The 16,332-nt window shown below is 43.3% G+C and overlaps 2 protein-coding genes across 3 annotated transcripts; both read left to right on the top strand.

The window, feature by feature from the left end:
* The first annotated feature begins 9 nt into the window (after positions 1-9).
* Positions 10-3,736, top strand: depdc4 (DEP domain containing 4). 2 transcript variants are annotated; one of them, XM_058077181.1, is made up of 9 exons: positions 10-223; positions 471-882; positions 944-1,074; positions 1,137-1,320; positions 1,384-1,619; positions 2,238-2,380; positions 2,455-2,583; positions 2,652-2,730; positions 2,818-3,736. In XM_058077181.1, the coding sequence occupies exons 1-9, from the start codon at positions 100-102 to the stop codon at positions 3,012-3,014; spliced, it is 1,635 nt and encodes a 544-aa protein (XP_057933164.1). In that variant the 5' UTR covers positions 10-99; the 3' UTR covers positions 3,015-3,736. The 2 variants fall into 2 exon arrangements, with proteins under 2 accessions (XP_057933164.1, XP_057933162.1); XM_058077179.1 differs by having other exon boundaries at positions 13-223; positions 468-882; positions 2,818-3,735.
* Positions 3,737-4,732: 996 nt separating this feature from the next.
* Positions 4,733-12,863, top strand: st8sia1 (ST8 alpha-N-acetyl-neuraminide alpha-2,8-sialyltransferase 1). Its single transcript, XM_058078428.1, has 5 exons — positions 4,733-5,324; positions 6,660-6,804; positions 9,858-9,967; positions 10,216-10,308; positions 11,423-12,863. Exons 1-5 carry the CDS (start codon positions 5,146-5,148, stop codon positions 11,901-11,903), a joined length of 1,008 nt encoding a protein of 335 aa, XP_057934411.1. The 5' UTR covers positions 4,733-5,145; the 3' UTR covers positions 11,904-12,863.
* Positions 12,864-16,332: the final 3,469 nt, after the last annotated feature.

The raw sequence follows: 16,332 nt of genomic DNA, 5'->3' as shown, positions 1-16,332 counted from the left end.
TATCACAACTTCTTATAGCTGTAACATTGTCATTTAAACGTTTCGCAGTACCTCATATGACCTGCTAGTGGCAGCAGCGTTTATCAATGTAGACCAGTAATGCACGAAGAAGAAGATGCTAATGACGTCACAACTGTATGTAAAATGGCGGTTGATTTGACTCCTCGATTTCGAAGACTCAATAGCGAAACGCGAAGTTTTCGCCAAAACTTGCAATTTAATGGTAAGTTCGTATTTTATAAAAATAAACACTAGCATAGTTTATGTAATTAGAGAAAAATGGCAACCCTATGATGTGTTTAAGAGCGACGAAGACAAGTGTCAAGCTATAATATTAGTACACAAAATAAATAGTATGTACATGTACGGACAATTAGGTCATTAGCACGATGACCATGTGAAGAAAGTTCTATTTTTGACTACATCAGCAACAGAAGGAAACCAAAACTGACTTTTGTGTCTTCTAGTAGGTTTCTTGGGCCCCTTTGGGGCCACCCAGCTGTGGCACAACATCATCCACACCCTGCACAGCCAGGTGGAGGTGCGCCGCCATCGGAGGCACCTGCGCGTCTACGCCGAGAGCTTCACCGGTTCGGACGCCGTAGACGCCGTCCTCAGCTACCTGATGCAGAACGTTGCCTTTTGCACGAGTGACGTCTCCCGTCTTAAAGCCGCTCGCCTTTGCCAGGCACTGATGGAGGCTAAGGTGTTTGAGCCGGTGGGCGCTAAACTCTTTCGCCGTGACAAGGACGTGGCGTTCGAGGACAGCGGCGGAAGCCTTTACCGTTTCGTGGAGTCTAAATCTGATGTGATGGATGACGGCGGCAGCGATGCAGAAAACCAAACAAAGGAGCCGAAGATGAAGAACAGCAAGCGCGCCAGGTAGGATTGCGTGTTTGTTTATTCATCAGTCAGCGTTCTAACTCGGTGTTTTGTTTTGCAGGTTGAATGACATGCACATGATCGCCAATCCTCTCGCCGCGGGACCGTCTGACAAGAAGGTGGAGACGCTGCTCAGGTCCATCAATTTGCCGCCTTCAACCACGACTTCCACCGCCTTTCTACCCAAAACCGGTGCGCTGTTGATTCCGATTGATCTTATCGAGCGAATATCTGACATGTTTTTTTCCTCACAGTGGTGGAGGAGGTGTGGAAGCAGCAGACGTTGCTGCAGTTGCTGCAGATAGTGGAGCTGCCCGTGCTGGACTGCATCCTCGCTTCACCATCCAGGAGTGGGAGGTCTCCACTGGGCAATCAGGACCTGGTTATTCCCAATAAGTACCTAGAAAGAGAGCTGTCAGACACCCTTGATCTCGATCCGTAAGTCCTCAAATGCTTCTTCTGTGATTAAACAAATTCACTGATATCATGGTGTGTCGTCAGTTGGGATGGGTGGCTCTCAGCAGCCGTAGACTGCCTGGAGCTGTTCCCAGACCAGCTGATCGTGGTTGCAGGGGAGCAGCTTCAGCGTCAAGACGGCGTGGAGACATCGGAGCACGTGGCGAACCAAAAGAGAGTCCTCTTTGACATTATCGCCAAGTACTACAGCGGAAGGGAAAAGGCTCCCATTCTGTCAGGACGCTACCTGGATGTCCATGTTGGAATTCTCAAGCTGCTGGGTAAACACCAACATTGATAATACTTGCTGTTTTTGGATGTTGACCTACATGGTAACCACTTGCACACCGCGCAGTCCCTGAAAAAATACTACATAAATTAGAATTATGTGTTTTAGGGGTGTAAGAAAATATAGTTTCGGCGATATATCGCGATACTTCGTTCCACAATACTGTATCGATATTAGAGTATGATATGGATATTTTTAGGCATTTATCATAGACTCTATATCAGCGGTCTCAAACAGCATATGGATGCTGTATGGTATTATGTACCCAGAAAAAATTATTACGTTTGATTCATGTTCATGTTAAAGGTTAAATAACTGTTAATAGTTATCCTCCCTATCCGTGTGGAAGTGGTAAGTTTTTGGCTATTTAAGTTTAAAGGAAATAACTTGAAGGCTACCGTTTAGGTCGCTAGCGCTCTAGTTTGCGAGTTAGCGTGTGTGTCAAGACCCTGCAGTTGTGCAATATGTTGTAAATAAAAAAAGAGTATACATTTTTACACAAAGTAGGGTGTGCGGAAATTGACAAAACCCATGCCGTTTGTAAAATGTGTCGTGTTTCCCGAATAAAGTCTTCTTAGCAGCCTCAAAATGTGTTTATGTCTCCTTGCAGAAGAATCCAAGGTGCAGGACGCCATCAGAGCATCTCAGCTATGTCTGCGTCTCCTACAGACGAGCCAGCGAGACGAGCTCAGGCGTCTTCTAGCCTACATGGCGGCGGCGGCGCACCCGCATGCCTGCCGTCTACAAAAACAGGTAGCCACCTACAGTAACAGCGTCGCCTCCCACATACGGTCAAGGCTGGTAGAACGATTGTGGTTTCTTTTCAGAGCGATAACCGTACTGTGGTCGGCCGCACTTTCCAGAACGCCATCATCGTCCATAATGCTGAATTTACTAAATCCCAGAGCGAGACCTTGGTGCTGTTTCTCATGGACAACCATACAGACCTCTTTAAGGTTGTTTTTTTTTTCTTTCATTGCATATTTTATGCAATTCACATATATATTCATGGTTTTGATTACAGACCCCTACATCGCTCATTGAAGCTGTCCACAGTACGTTGAGAAGCATACGGGAGGGCAAAGATGCCCACTCCATCGCCAGTAAGACTCATTTAAATCATTCAAATTTCTGCTTCATTATACAAATATAACTCAGGCGCTTCTTTTTTTTTTTTTACGTCATCGCAGCGTTCACCTTCTGCAAGCAGACGACGCCACAGCAGTACCGGGAACAGTGCGACGCCGCCACGCTGAATGGTCTCAAGCGTCTCCTGCAGGACATCTCCATGAGCGGCATGCCTGCTAAGAAGAAGAGGAGGCTCCTCAAGGAGTTTGAGAGGCATCACCCCGTGATCTTCCTCCAGCATCTCTCCAGCACCTTCTAATCACAGCACTACCGGCCTTGGTACTCCACCATTGGCAACTTTAAGGCTCTTAAAATAACACTTTTAGTCATTATATTGAGATTTCTTATTAGAAGATACTTCAATTCGGTAGACTGTCAGGAGTTTTATACCCCTGGTAGGGTCACCCAAGCCAAATTGCTCCTTGATGAGGGACCAGACAAAGGGTAGCTCAAGTAGACCCCAATAATACATGGTCACCATAGCCCCCCTTAGGAGCCGGTCTGGATGGATCGGTGGGTAATAGCTTAAAATGACAATAATAATACAAAAGCAACATGTATCGGGGTCAGGTGCAGCGTGACTTGGTAGATGGTTTGAAAACGGTGAACTACTGCTGTGCACATGGCAACACTACTTTGGGTTTAATTTATCATTTTCTAGAGGACTAATTTAATCTATGGTTGGTTGTAATGATGTTTTATGAATATTTGTTCTTCCCTCACACTGAAAACACATTTGTATGCACTTTGATTTTAAAAAAAAAACTTGAAATAATGTCTTGAGTACACGTTTTGTCAAGTGTCCAGCCAAGATAGATAGATACCATATAATAATAAGAATAATGTGGAGAATAAATAGATGAAATATGAACAACAATGTACAGCCTAAACAGTAAATTGCAGAAATAATTTAAATAATTTTGAATAAATATATATATATAACACCCTGATTATGATCACATCATTCTGATTTATTTAATAAAGATGAAATTCATTATCTTGCATTAATATCTTGATTTTCTTTATACTATAGCATTTGCCAGCAAAGCAGTAGCATGCATCAAATCAATTGAGTGGAAGCCTGATTACAGTATTTATCCAGCAGGGGGTGCTATATCTCAGTCTGTTTACACAGTCACGGGCTGTTTTGGTGGCGCCATTGGAGTCACTATGAAAAATGTATTCGTCATCATTTGAGGGCTTAATTTGTATTTGTTCCAGCTTCTCCAGATATTCCAGTTTTTTTTTTATTACAAGTTCCAAATGTTTTTTGTATGACTCCCCCTTCCTGTGTTTACATATTGTAGCTCTACTTAAAACGTCATTAAGGTCTAAATTTATATAATAATAATATGTATATTTAGCAATATTTCAACTGGTCTTAATATTTTTGATCAGGCATCTTAATCCATGAATGTTAATGCTTTGTTTGTCTATATGTGCTTTGTGATTGGCCTGCGATAGGCTGGGATAGGCTCCAGCATACCCCCACAACCCTAGGGAGAATAAGTGGCATAGAAAATTGATGAATGGATGGATGGGAAATTGATGAACTAATTACATTTTGGGGGTGATTCAAAATTCAAAATCTTCCCAAAATTCCCCAATTTTTTCCGAAAACCAACTCTGTGTTACAACTGCCACAATTCTCAACCGATTCAAGCCACTCCAACATCAAAGCAGATTAATATTTTTCCATACATTCATAATTTTCCATACTACTAATACTACTAATTTCCCATTACTTCCACGTTTCTCAATGGAATCACCTCATTCCGATATTGACTCATTTAACAAAGTCGGTACATTCATGATGAGCCACTGAACAAACATTCCCACATTTTTGGACAATTTTGGCTGGCCAATGAACCTAACATGCATGTTTTTGGAATGTGGGAGGAAACCGGAGTCCTGAAAGTCTAACAGTAAATTCTAAAAAAAAGAATTCGTTTTTCCAACGTGTGTAGCCCCGCCTCCACAGCATCGACACATGAGGCACCCCACATTTTGATCAGGTGCGGCTTTAACGGGTAATAAAGGACGACTCGTTCCTTTCGTCGTCACGTCAAAGAGCTGGATTGTTCGCGAACGACCCATCACCACAGTGCCTAGTTCCCCTATAACTGCAGGGTCTCGGAGGAGAGGCCCCCAGAAAGGAAGGGGCTCCACGCCGAGAAGAAAGGCTTCTACGCGGTCGCGTTGCCGCATCGAGCGCCCCCCTACTCCCTCCGAGCCATCAGTCACACTTCAACCCGTGTCCGGCATGAGACGGCGGCTTGCTGCGAGCGGCGGCTCCGCGGAGACGACCTCCAGGCGGCGGCAGCTCTGAAGGCCACCGACACACCGAGACGCCAGGGAGAGAGAGAGAGGAAGGCGGCGTGGAGGGGAAGATGTTGATGCGGTGCTACCGGGTGAAGCTGTCGGCGTGGGCCGCCGTGTTCGTGCTGGTGCTGTGCTGGTTCTATGTGTTCCCGGTGTACAGGCTACCCCGTGAAAAGGACATCGTGGAAGAGGTGCTGAGGCAGGGGAACGCCTGGAAGAGGAACCAGACGGGCATAGACTTGTACAGGTACCCCCCCCCTATTGTCTTGTACCCATCGGCCTGTAAATAACCTATACATCAGCAGTACTTTCACTTTTCATTTGTTTCAATAAATCCCATCAATTTAGAGAGGATAAGCTAAAGCTTTAGAGATAAGATTAAGATAATAACAGCAAGAGACCATCACAACCGTGTCTCAAGAAAAGGGACAAATATGACCGTAAAATATCATTTCCTCTACTACTTGTCGTTATACTTAAGGTGATTAATTAAAGTTGTGTAGAAAATATGTGATTAATTACAGTTGTGTCGAAAATACTCCACAATTCCTCTGATAATCATGTTTAGTAGGGTATGATTTGGTTCCAAATCCTTTGTGACATGATTTATGACATATGGGCTTGCCGCCCATCAATTGTTTTGATGAAGTCATGCAAAGTCGTTTGTTATTTCCTTCATGATGCGCATTGCTAAGTACTTCGTCATCATGATGTTTCTTTCACTTCTCATTGTGTGTTTCTGGTAGCCGGGGAACTTTTGAACCAGTGCGGCTTCATTGTTGCGTTTGTTTTCGACATCCTTGGTCTGGGTTCATTCATTCATTCATTCATTTTCTACCGCTTTTCCTCACGAGGGTCGCGGGGGGTGCTGGAGCCTATCCCAGCTGTCTTCGGGCGAGAGGCGGGGTACACCCTGGACTGGTCGCCAGCCAGCCAATCACAGGGCACATATAGACAAACAACCATTCACACTATATTATTATTTTATTTATTTTATTTATTTTATTTATTTTATTTATTTTATTTATTTTATTTATTTTATTTATTTTATTTATTTTATTTTTTATTTTATTTTCATTCATTCATTCATTTTCTACCGCTTTTTCCTCACAAGGGTCGCGGGGGTGCTGGAGCCTATCCCAGCTGTCTTCGGGCGAGAGGCGGGATACACCCTGGACTGGTCGCCCACCAATCACAGGGCACATATAGACAAACAACCATTCACACTATTTTATTTTATTTTTTATTTTATTTTAATTTTGTTTTATTTTTTATTTTATTTTTTATATAAGCGCATATAGACAAACAACCATTCACACTCACATACCTATGGACAATTTGGAGTCGCGAGCTGTGAGGTCTGTGCGCTAACCACTCGTCCGCCATGCAGCCCTGGTCTGGGTTCTAACCAATTAATTGAAACAAGGTTCAGATTAATGAATAATAATAAATGAAGTTACTTGCAGCCCTACTTTATGCGGATATATTGTTTTAATTTATTTTAGTTCATATAATAGACACAGTGAATAATTGTTTTTTTTTTTGCTTTGTAATGCAATTTCCCACTGCACTCTTACCATAGGAAGCTGATGAGGGACTGCTGCGACCCCCAGAAGCAGTTTGCGCTAACAAAGGAGAACACGCCGTTGGGCAAGGTGCTGTGGTACGACGGCGAGTTCTACTACTCGCACACGGTCAACAACGACACACACTCTCTGTTTGTGCAGGTGAGTTGCTGTGCCGTGGAACATAGAGAGTGTATGACGGAGGTTGTTTTGCACCCACTCAGCACAATACGAGCCTGCTGGTGGGCGTCAAGGGATGTGAGACGCGCAGAAAGGAAGTCCGGCATAGCTTCTTTTGTCTTTCATTTACTATCCAAATGTGGTATGGTTCTTTTTTGAGTGGGGTTTGTTGGAAATCCTACACAATAGGACCAAAAATGGATGTCCCTGCATAATGCACACCACAGTGGAAAAAAAAAATCCCAGTGGGTGTTTTTCTTTCTAGGCAGATAAAGCTCCACTTTTGCATGCTTCCACAACAGCATGTGAATATGTGGCCAGATTTTTTTCTTTTTTTTTGGCAGTACTAAACCAGAGGCCCTTGGTGCGGTGAGCTAATATCCTGCTTGTGGGGGAGAAATGCAATGAATATGTGACCCTAATTTGCCGGCGCGAGCTGTGCATGCTCATTCATGGAAGGATATGGGGGAAGGTGAGGTGAAAAGAAATGGAGATAACAGCAGGAGCGGTGATGAGATTTCGCCTGATGTTTTGTAGGTAATTGTACTAATGATGACGGGCATTATTTACGACTAAAGCTCCACAAATATGGCAGTATTTCACATGAAAAACACTAAAGTGGGACTACAAACACTGTACTCCCATTTCCATAGCAAGTCATAAATAACACATTTCCTAACATGATAAATTATGTTTAATAAAAAATCCTACTGAGAGGTGAAGGGTTTAGCATGCTGCTAGGTGTTAGCATGCTAACCTAAACAACACTCAAAGCCAGGCTAATGATAATAATAATAATATGTACTATTTATTTTCAAACTTAACTAATTTTGCCAATTTTTACTACATTTTGTTAGCTATTGTAAATTGGAAAAAAAATCTGACATGGGGGAAAAAAGGGGGAGTGTTTAGCATGCTGCTAGGTGTTAGCATGCTAGCCTAAACAATACTCAAAGCCAAGCTAATAATAATAATGTGCACTATTTATCTTCAAACTTCACTTATCTTGTCACTATTTTTACATGAAAAAGTCTGCTACTAAAAGACTACATTTTGCTAGTTAATGTAAACTGGAAAAAAAATCTGACAGAAAAACTGCTAGGTGTTAGCATGCTAGCCTAAACAATACTCAAAGCCAAGCTAATAATAATAATAATAATGAGCAGTATTTATCTTCAAACTTGACAAATTTTGTCACTATTTTACATGAAAAGGTCTGCTACTAAAAGACTACATTTAGCTAGCTAATGTAAACTGAAAAAAAATGACAGAAAAAAGGGGGAGTGTTTAGCATCCTGCTCGGTGTTAGCATGCTAGCCTAAACAATACTCAAAGTCAAGCTAATAATAATACTAATGTGTACTATTTATCTTCAAACTTCACCTATCTTGTCACTATTTTTTTACATGAAGTAAAAAAAGTCTGCTACTAAAAGACTACATTTTGCTAGCTATTGTAAACAAATGTAGAAAAAAAGGGGGAGTGTTTACCATCCTGCCAGGTGTTAGCATGCTAGCCTAAATCATACTCAAAGCCAAGCTCAGCAGATAGGGGCAAATGTATGTTTTAAAAATCAGGCTCCAAACTGCTACTAAATGACTACATTTTGCTAGCTATTGTAAACTGATTTCTTAACAAATGTAAAAGAAAAAAATCTGACATAGAACAAAAAGGGGGAGTGTTTAGCATGCTGCTAGGTGTTAGCATGCTAACCGAAACAATACTCAAAGCCAAGCTCAGCAGATAAGGGTAGTTTCTACATATTCTGTTTGGTGTACTAATACAATATATAAATATATGTGTATATATATACATATATTTTGGTAGTTTGATTTTAGTTGGATTTTTTTTCTTCTCTAATGTGCTGCCCTCTGTTGCATGGAAGATTGAACTACAAGGGTCATTGATTCATATTCTTTCAAAATCAGTCAATGAACGCCAGTTCCACCAACGCCGTGTTCTTTGCAAGTATTTATCAACATCACCTGAGGTCTATGTGGGTGAACTGGACAAACCACTTTGCGGTAGGCAGTGAATGCATCATTTGCATGTTTGCCAAAATCCAGACACACCTTGCATGTTGTGGTTTCCTCCTCTAACGTGTGTTCTATTTTTAGCGGCGGCTTCATTAGGAATGCGTGCACACACACAGTAGATTTTTTTTTTTTTCAAGGGATGTGATTCGTTGGTGGAGCACCCATAGGCTGATGGTCATGGGTCCGTCGACATCTAGTTCTGATGAAGGACTACCATGTCAGCATAAGATAAAATGATTTTGGGATATCTTGGTATCTGAGGAGAAAACTATAAAAGGCGGAAAGGCCTGTTGCTATGGAGGAGGACATTAGAATACACTTTTAGCTTTAGCTTTTAGCTAACTTTTTTTTTAAGGTGAAATGTATTTACAAGAGTGGTCAACCAATCAGAGGACAGAAACATGCTGACACCACTGTGGGCCGGCTTACTGTCCCTCAGATTGGCTAAAAACAAAAAGCCAACCCCTTTGTTTATAGTGCTTATGTGACGTGGGCCAGCACTCCTGATTCTGAAGGCCTTGAATAAATTACATTGATATGTTAACTCATACAAGCTGATTGCTTTACCAAAAAAATGAACATAAAAACACAATACTGGAATAACAGCAGCCAATAGACATGCTACTAGGCAGAGGAGCCTGAACTGAAAGAAAGCGATAAAAAAATAATACATCCGCCCCCCGCCCCCCGCCCCCCTTCCCAAAGTGCCCCTAAGGACATAAGTGTGTGTGTTTGTACATCTCGTCGGAAATCCAGTGCTACCATAGCACGCTAAGTCAATCAAATGTACAGAAGAGGACGAAAAGCAGGCAACAACAATAAAGATGGTGGCCTAAGTGAAAACATTTCATAACAGGAACCATCTTCTTCCTGATCAAATCACTTGAGGCTGCAGCAGAAGTCTCAGAGCAAAGCTGTGCAATATTCTGAGAGCAGCCAGATGTTGAGAGTCACGTTTCAACTAGAATTAATATGCCGTTTGTTATGATTTCGTTCCAGGCCAACCCTCTGCAGTTACCCCTGAAGAAATGTGCGGTGGTGGGAAACGGAGGCATCCTGCGGCATAGCCAATGCGGGCACGAGATCGACCAGTTCGACTTCGTCATGAGGTTGTTTGCCTGGCGTCAGGCCGTCCCCGAGCATGTCAACAAGGAGCTGCCATTGACAAATAGCTGAAGGGCGCTTTAAAGGAAATGATTTGAATGGCCTCGCTTTGCATGGCCGCCGTATAACTTAGCTCAAGTTTGAATCTCTTCTCTAACCCAAGCAATGAATGACAGACGCCATGAAACACGTTGACTTGCATGCATTTTCATTGCTGGGATTTAATTGTTTTTATCCCCCCCACAACATTCAGGTGTAACCTTCCGCCTGTTTGCAAGGAATTCGTGGAGGATGTGGGAAGCAAAACCCACCTGGTGACGGCCAACCCCAGCATCATTGACAAAAGGTGACGCAAAAATGGCATGATGTTTCATCATAAGTCATAATTATGAGATGAAAAAGTCATAATTACTATAAAATAGGAAGGCCGTAATTATTCATTCATTTTCTGCCGCTTAGCCTCAGGGGGTGCTGGAGCCTATCCCAGCTGTCTTCAAGCGAGAGGCGGGGTACACCCTGGACTGGTGGCCAGCCAATCACAGGGCACATATAGACAAACAACCATTCACACTCAACATTCATACCAATTTGGAGTAAGCTAGCATGTTTTTGGAATGTGGGAGGAAACCGGAGTACCCGGAGAACATGCAAACTCCACACAGAGATGGCCGACGGTGGGATTGAACTCAGGTTTCCTAGCTGTGAGGCCTGCGTGCTAACAACTCGACCGCCGTGTAGCCCTGTAAATATTCATTCATTCATTCATTTTCTATCGCTTATCCTCACCAGCGTCACAGGGGGTGCTGGAGCCTATCCCAGCTGTCTTCAAGTGAGAGGCGGGCTACACCCTGGACTGGTCACCAGCCAGCCAATCACAGGGCACATATAGACAAACAACCATTCACACTCAACATTCATACCAATTTGGAGTCGCCTAGCATGTTTTTGGAATGTGGGAGGAAACCGGAGTACCCGGAGAAAACCCACGCATGCACGGGGAGAACATGCAAACTCCACACAGAGATGGCCGAGGGTGGGATTGAACTCAGGTCTACAAGCTGTGAGGTCTGTGTGCTAACCACTCGCCCACCGTGCAGCCCTGTAATCATTCATTCATTCATTCATTCATTTTCAACCGCGTTTCCTCACGAGGGTCGAGGTGGGGGGTGTGCTGGAGCCTATCCCAGCTGTCTTCAAGCAAGAGGCGGGGTCCACCCTGTACTGGTGGCCAGCCAATCACAGGGCACATATAGACAAACAACCATTCACACTCACATTCATACCTATGGACTATTTGGAGTGGCTAATTAACCTAGCATGTTTTTGGAATGTGGGAGGAAACCGGAGAGAACATGCAAACTCCACACAGAGATGACCGAGGGTGGGATTGAACTCGGGTCTCTTAGCTGTGAGATGTGATTAGGTGTCCCTAATGAAGTGTCCTGTTATCTATATGTTAGATTCCAGGGTCTCCTATGGTCCAGAAAGTTCTTTGTGGACAGCATGAAGGCCTACGGTTCCAGCTACATATACATGCCGGCCTTCTCCATGAGGCCCGGCACCGACCCGTCAATGCGGGCCTCCTACGCCCTCTCGGACTCCTCGTCCAACCTCACCATGCTCTTCGCCAACCCGGCCTTCCTGCGCAGCGTGGGCCAATTCTGGAAGGCCCACAACGTGCACGCCAGGCGCCTCTCCACGGGGCTCTTCATGGTGAGCCTGGCGCTGGGCTTGTGCGAGGAGGTGACGGTGTACGGCTTCTGGCCCTTCTCGGTGGACCTGGCCGAGCGGCCCATCAGCCACCATTACTACGACAACGTGCAGCAGAATCACTGGTTCCACGCCATGTCGGAGGAGTTTGTGCAGCTGTGGGAGCTGCACAAGAGCGGAACGCTGCGCATGAGGCTGGGACGCTGCCCCCAACAGGAGCCGTGGAGCTAGTGGAGCTAACGGAGCTAGCTTGTTATCCTCACTGATGCAAACATCAAACGTTTATACATTACACTCCTTAATCCCACGATAAAATATTCATCCTGGCTCCATCTGAGCCTCCTGGGACTAATTCAAGCGGGGGTTGCTACTCCGTCTTTTTGACATATGGTGCAACTGGACCACACCCCCCAACATCGCCATATCCTCCCTAAACGACGAGCAGGATGCATGTCAGGATTTCCCTGCCTGTGTTTTTTTTTCCCCCGTCCAGATGCCAAATAAGGCTTTAAGGTGAGCACAAGCGCCACGGGGCGGCCAAGCAAGTCAAGCCAAGTTGAACCCCCCCCTACTCCCCCATCCCCCAGGGACAAGAAGGGGGAAAAGATGTCAGTGTTGAAATGTCATCCTCGGACCTCATTTTGCTTATTGCTAACATTATTCTCATTATTATTATTTGCCATCTTTCTTTCCCCTCCTGCATTTTTCATCAACATTTTGTGTTTTGCTGCGTCGGCCAAAAAACGACCACGCCCAAGAGCGGCTGAATGCTAGCTTTTGGTGTGCAAGCGTGATAAAACAGAATGTGCCATACTGTCAGCTGAGATATCAGCTTAGGTTAGTTTTTGCCCAACATGTGAAGGTTCACGGCAGTGTTCCATCAACCGGGTGTTGATTTTTTTTTTATAATTTTTTTGTTGCCGTTGACTTGCACTAAAATACATTAATTTATTTTCACCCTCGCTCATTAATCCACGAGGCACTTGGTCTGCCAGAGAATAAGAAGACCTAGCAAGAGGGATCCATCAGCCATCAGGCGGCAATAATGTTCATTGTAGTTCCAAATGTATTTATTTGGTGTTTATTCTGATGTTTGTTTTTCTTTTTTTTTTTTTACTATTGTGAAGGCAGCGGTGTGCGATGCAAAGGAAATTTGTTGGATTTAGATTAAAGGTTCGATTTGTAGCGGGACGGTGCTTACTCTTTGTTGCAAAATGTGCGTTCAAGACTCATATTTTAGGCTATAAAGTCTCTGATCTCACGCTAGAATATTTTAAACGACTCAGAATGTTCATATCAGCCAATCAGAAGCCTGAAGAAAGTTCAACTCGGGGGGGGAAGGCGCAATAACAACACTGTCATATTCGAGTGCTTGTCCTGAAGTGACCAATTCAATGATAACAAAATGATATCCATTATATTACAAATTGCCCTTCAAAGCACATAACAGGCTGGGCTGGGCTCTGCCGGCTCAGTAGTCAGTCTCCGTGCAGAGTGAAAGGTAATGTAATCTAACGTCATGTCTCCGAAGATTACTGATGCCAAGTAAGCACAATACTACATAACTAGCTTGCAATATGCTTTTGACTAATAATAATAGACCATCATCTATCAGCAAACATCCATCATGTATTCATTTTTGGACAAATTTTGATATTTTAAATTCTTTTCACCTAAAAATATGAGGCCCTGACATAAAGATTTGACATTATTATTATTAGCCCATTGCAGAACTTTATCCGTTTTCCTGTTGGTGCCCGAGTGTGCAAAATGTGTCAATGTGCAAAAGCGTTGAGTCACTTTGAGTCCTCTGACTGTCTTTGAGACATGCAAATGTACCAGTTGTCCCAAAAGTCATCTCGGATTACATCCGGAAGCGACCGTCCCTTGGGCCAATTAACTGCAATGCACCCACCTCCACCTTCCCGGTGCTGGAGGCCCCATGGGAGAAACTATATGCAGGGATTCAATTCATGAGAAGAGAGTTATGGAAGCATTCCTCTTGGAATGTGATGAAAATAACAGCGGAGCTACGCAAGCTGCTACTCCAAGCCTTATTTTTTCCAATTTCTTTCCTGTCGCCCTCCTATGGAAGCGAATTATGAGATAAAAAGTCATAAATATGAGATAGGATGCCATAATCATTAGAGATAAGTCAACATTTTTGATTAAAAAAGTCAAAATTTTGGGATGAAAAGTCATACTTACTTTTTTTTGAGGTAAAAATGCATAGTTATGACATCACAAATGTAAATTCATTCATTTTCTATTGCTTATGCTCACAAGGTTCGTGGGGGTGCTGGAGCCTATCCCAGCTGTCTACGGGCGAGAGGCGGGGTACACCCTGGACTGGTCACAAATGTAAATTATGAGATTCATTCATTCATTTTCTACCGCTTTTTCCTCACGAGGGTCGCCGGGGTGCTGGAGCCTATCCCAGCTGTCTTTGTACACCCTGGACTGGTCATAAATGTGAATTATGAGATTAAAAAGTCAAAATTTGAGGTAAAAATGCATACTTATGAGATAACCAATGTAAATTCATTTTCTACCGCTTATCTTCACGAGGTGTGGGGGTGCTGGAGCCTATCCCAGCTGTCTTTGTACACCCGGGACTGGTCATAAATGTAAATTATGAGATAAATAGTCAAATTTGAGGTAAAAATGCATACTTATGAGATAACCAATGTAAATTCATTTTCTACTGCTTATCTTCACGAGGGTCGCGGGGGTGCTGGAGCCTATCCCAGCTGTCTTTGTACACCCTGGACTGGTCCTAAATGTAAATTATGAGATAAAAAGTCAATTACGAGGTAAAAATGCATAGTTATGAGATAACCAATGTAAATTAATTCATTCATTTTCTACCGCTCTTTCCTCACAAGGGTCGCGGGGGTGCTGGAGCCTATCCCAGCTGTCTTTGTACACCCTGGACTGGTCCTAAATGTAAATTATGAGATAAAAAGGTCAATTTTGAAGTAAAAATACATAGTTATGAGATAACAAATGTAAATTAATGTATTCATTTTCTACCGCTTATCCTCACGAGGGTCGTGGAGGGTGTTGGAGCCTATCCCAGCTGTCTTCATACACCCTGGACTGGTCCTAAATGTAAATTATGCGATAAAATGACAATTTTGAGATTTAAAAAAATCAATTACCAGTCCAGGGTGTACCCCGCCTCTCGCCCGAAGACAGCTGGGATAGGCTCCAGCACCCCCGCAACCCTTGTGAGGAAAAAGCGGTAGAAAATGAATGAATGAAAAAAATCATAGATAAAAAGACAGTTTTAAGATAACAAATCCTAACAATGAGATAAAAAATATAAATTATGAGATACAAACGATGTGTGTGCCAAACGTGTGGTAAAGGCTCCATTCAAAGCGGCAGCACATACGCAGTTTATATCTGATCATTTCAACTTATGACTTTTTATCCAGAAATTGGGACTTTTGATCTTTATATAGTTAGGACTTTTAATCACATATATTTAAGAGTTTCCTATGTCGTGTTTTTAGGGGACTTTTATGTCATAATTACTTACTTCAAGGCTAACAAAGACAATGATAAATAAGAGCAGTGCTTCTCAAATAGCGTTCCATTTTCCTGGTTTAATTTTTAAGTACAGTACAATTAAATGAATAAATAATATTACAGTTTCTCCAGTATTTCAAATCCGTGGCATGACGGAAAATAATTGAGAACTGCATGGGAGCAAAGCAAAAGCAGGGTGGAATGAATTGTACAGTAACTATGTCACAGGAGAAAGACCCCCTGGGGTTATGCGGAGATCACATGCTAATATGCCGCTCCAAATGACACAAAATAAGCTTTTCTTCTTGGACAGAGAAGCCCCCCCCCCCCCCCCCCCCCCCCCCCCCGGGCCCCCTTCTCATCAAATTCATCATTTTCCACGGGAAGCCTCTTGGAAGCCGTCCAGAGAAAGCAGCTTAACACGGACATGACCCACGCATGTAGACTGGCATACATTTAGGACTTCATTTCCTGTTTCCTGTAAAGCACACGCATGCAACGCCAAACTGCAAACCAAACAAAAGCTCATCTCATTTTTGCGTTTTTACCACCAGGGACATGAAGGAGTCAAATGGGGGCAACTGAGGAGAGAATGGCAACAGTTTTGTCAGAACAATAAAGTCTTTAGAGGAGAAAATTACACCCCCCATTTTCTCTTCTGTGTCCCTCCCCCAGCTCCCTGGCTTGGAAGTAGTCATGGGATTTGTCATACAGTCCAATCCGGCACTAAAGGTGAACACAATCCTTGTTGTTTTTTGCTCAAGGGAACAGCCTCCAGCACAGAATCAGATGTGGAACGTAGCAAGGGACTTTTCATGATATTTTACAAACATATTAATTATGCGCTGACAAATAACCCCCCCGTCCCTCACTGAGAAGATTCACTACTATTTTCTGTTGCCTTGCTAATCATGCTTTGTGTGCAACAACTGGAAATACCGGCAAGCATTTTCGCAAGAGGTGTCTGTAATTTATTTCCTGCACTTTACCTCCCACGCCATCTACTCCCCGTCCTCCTCCTCCTCCTCCACCTCCTTCTCTTTCTGCTCAATTTTTCTTGCAATCGTGTCCAAGAAAGGGACTGGGTGCATTCATGTGTGGGTGCTGAGGTTTGCAGCCTTGCTTG

Source organism: Doryrhamphus excisus, chromosome 7, assembly GCF_030265055.1.
Source record: "Doryrhamphus excisus isolate RoL2022-K1 chromosome 7, RoL_Dexc_1.0, whole genome shotgun sequence".
Lineage (NCBI taxonomy): Eukaryota > Metazoa > Chordata > Actinopteri > Syngnathiformes > Syngnathidae > Doryrhamphus > Doryrhamphus excisus.
The sequence above is the reverse complement of the archived record's forward strand: the minus strand, read 5'-3'. Positions and strand labels throughout refer to the sequence as shown.

Coding starts and splice junctions, on each gene's coding strand:
- depdc4 (XM_058077179.1), top strand. CDS start 100: ATGCACGAAGAAGAAGATGCTAATGACGTCACAACTGTATGTAAAATG. Junction 224..467: donor CCAAAACTTGCAATTTAATG/GTAAGTTCGTAT, acceptor TGTGTCTTCTAG/TAGGTTTCTTGGGCCCCTTT. Junction 2,381..2,454: donor CCTGCCGTCTACAAAAACAG/GTAGCCACCTAC, acceptor GTTTCTTTTCAG/AGCGATAACCGTACTGTGGT.
- st8sia1 (XM_058078428.1), top strand. CDS start 5,146: ATGTTGATGCGGTGCTACCGGGTGAAGCTGTCGGCGTGGGCCGCCGTG. Junction 5,325..6,659: donor ACGGGCATAGACTTGTACAG/GTACCCCCCCCC, acceptor CTCTTACCATAG/GAAGCTGATGAGGGACTGCT. Junction 6,805..9,857: donor CACACTCTCTGTTTGTGCAG/GTGAGTTGCTGT, acceptor ATTTCGTTCCAG/GCCAACCCTCTGCAGTTACC.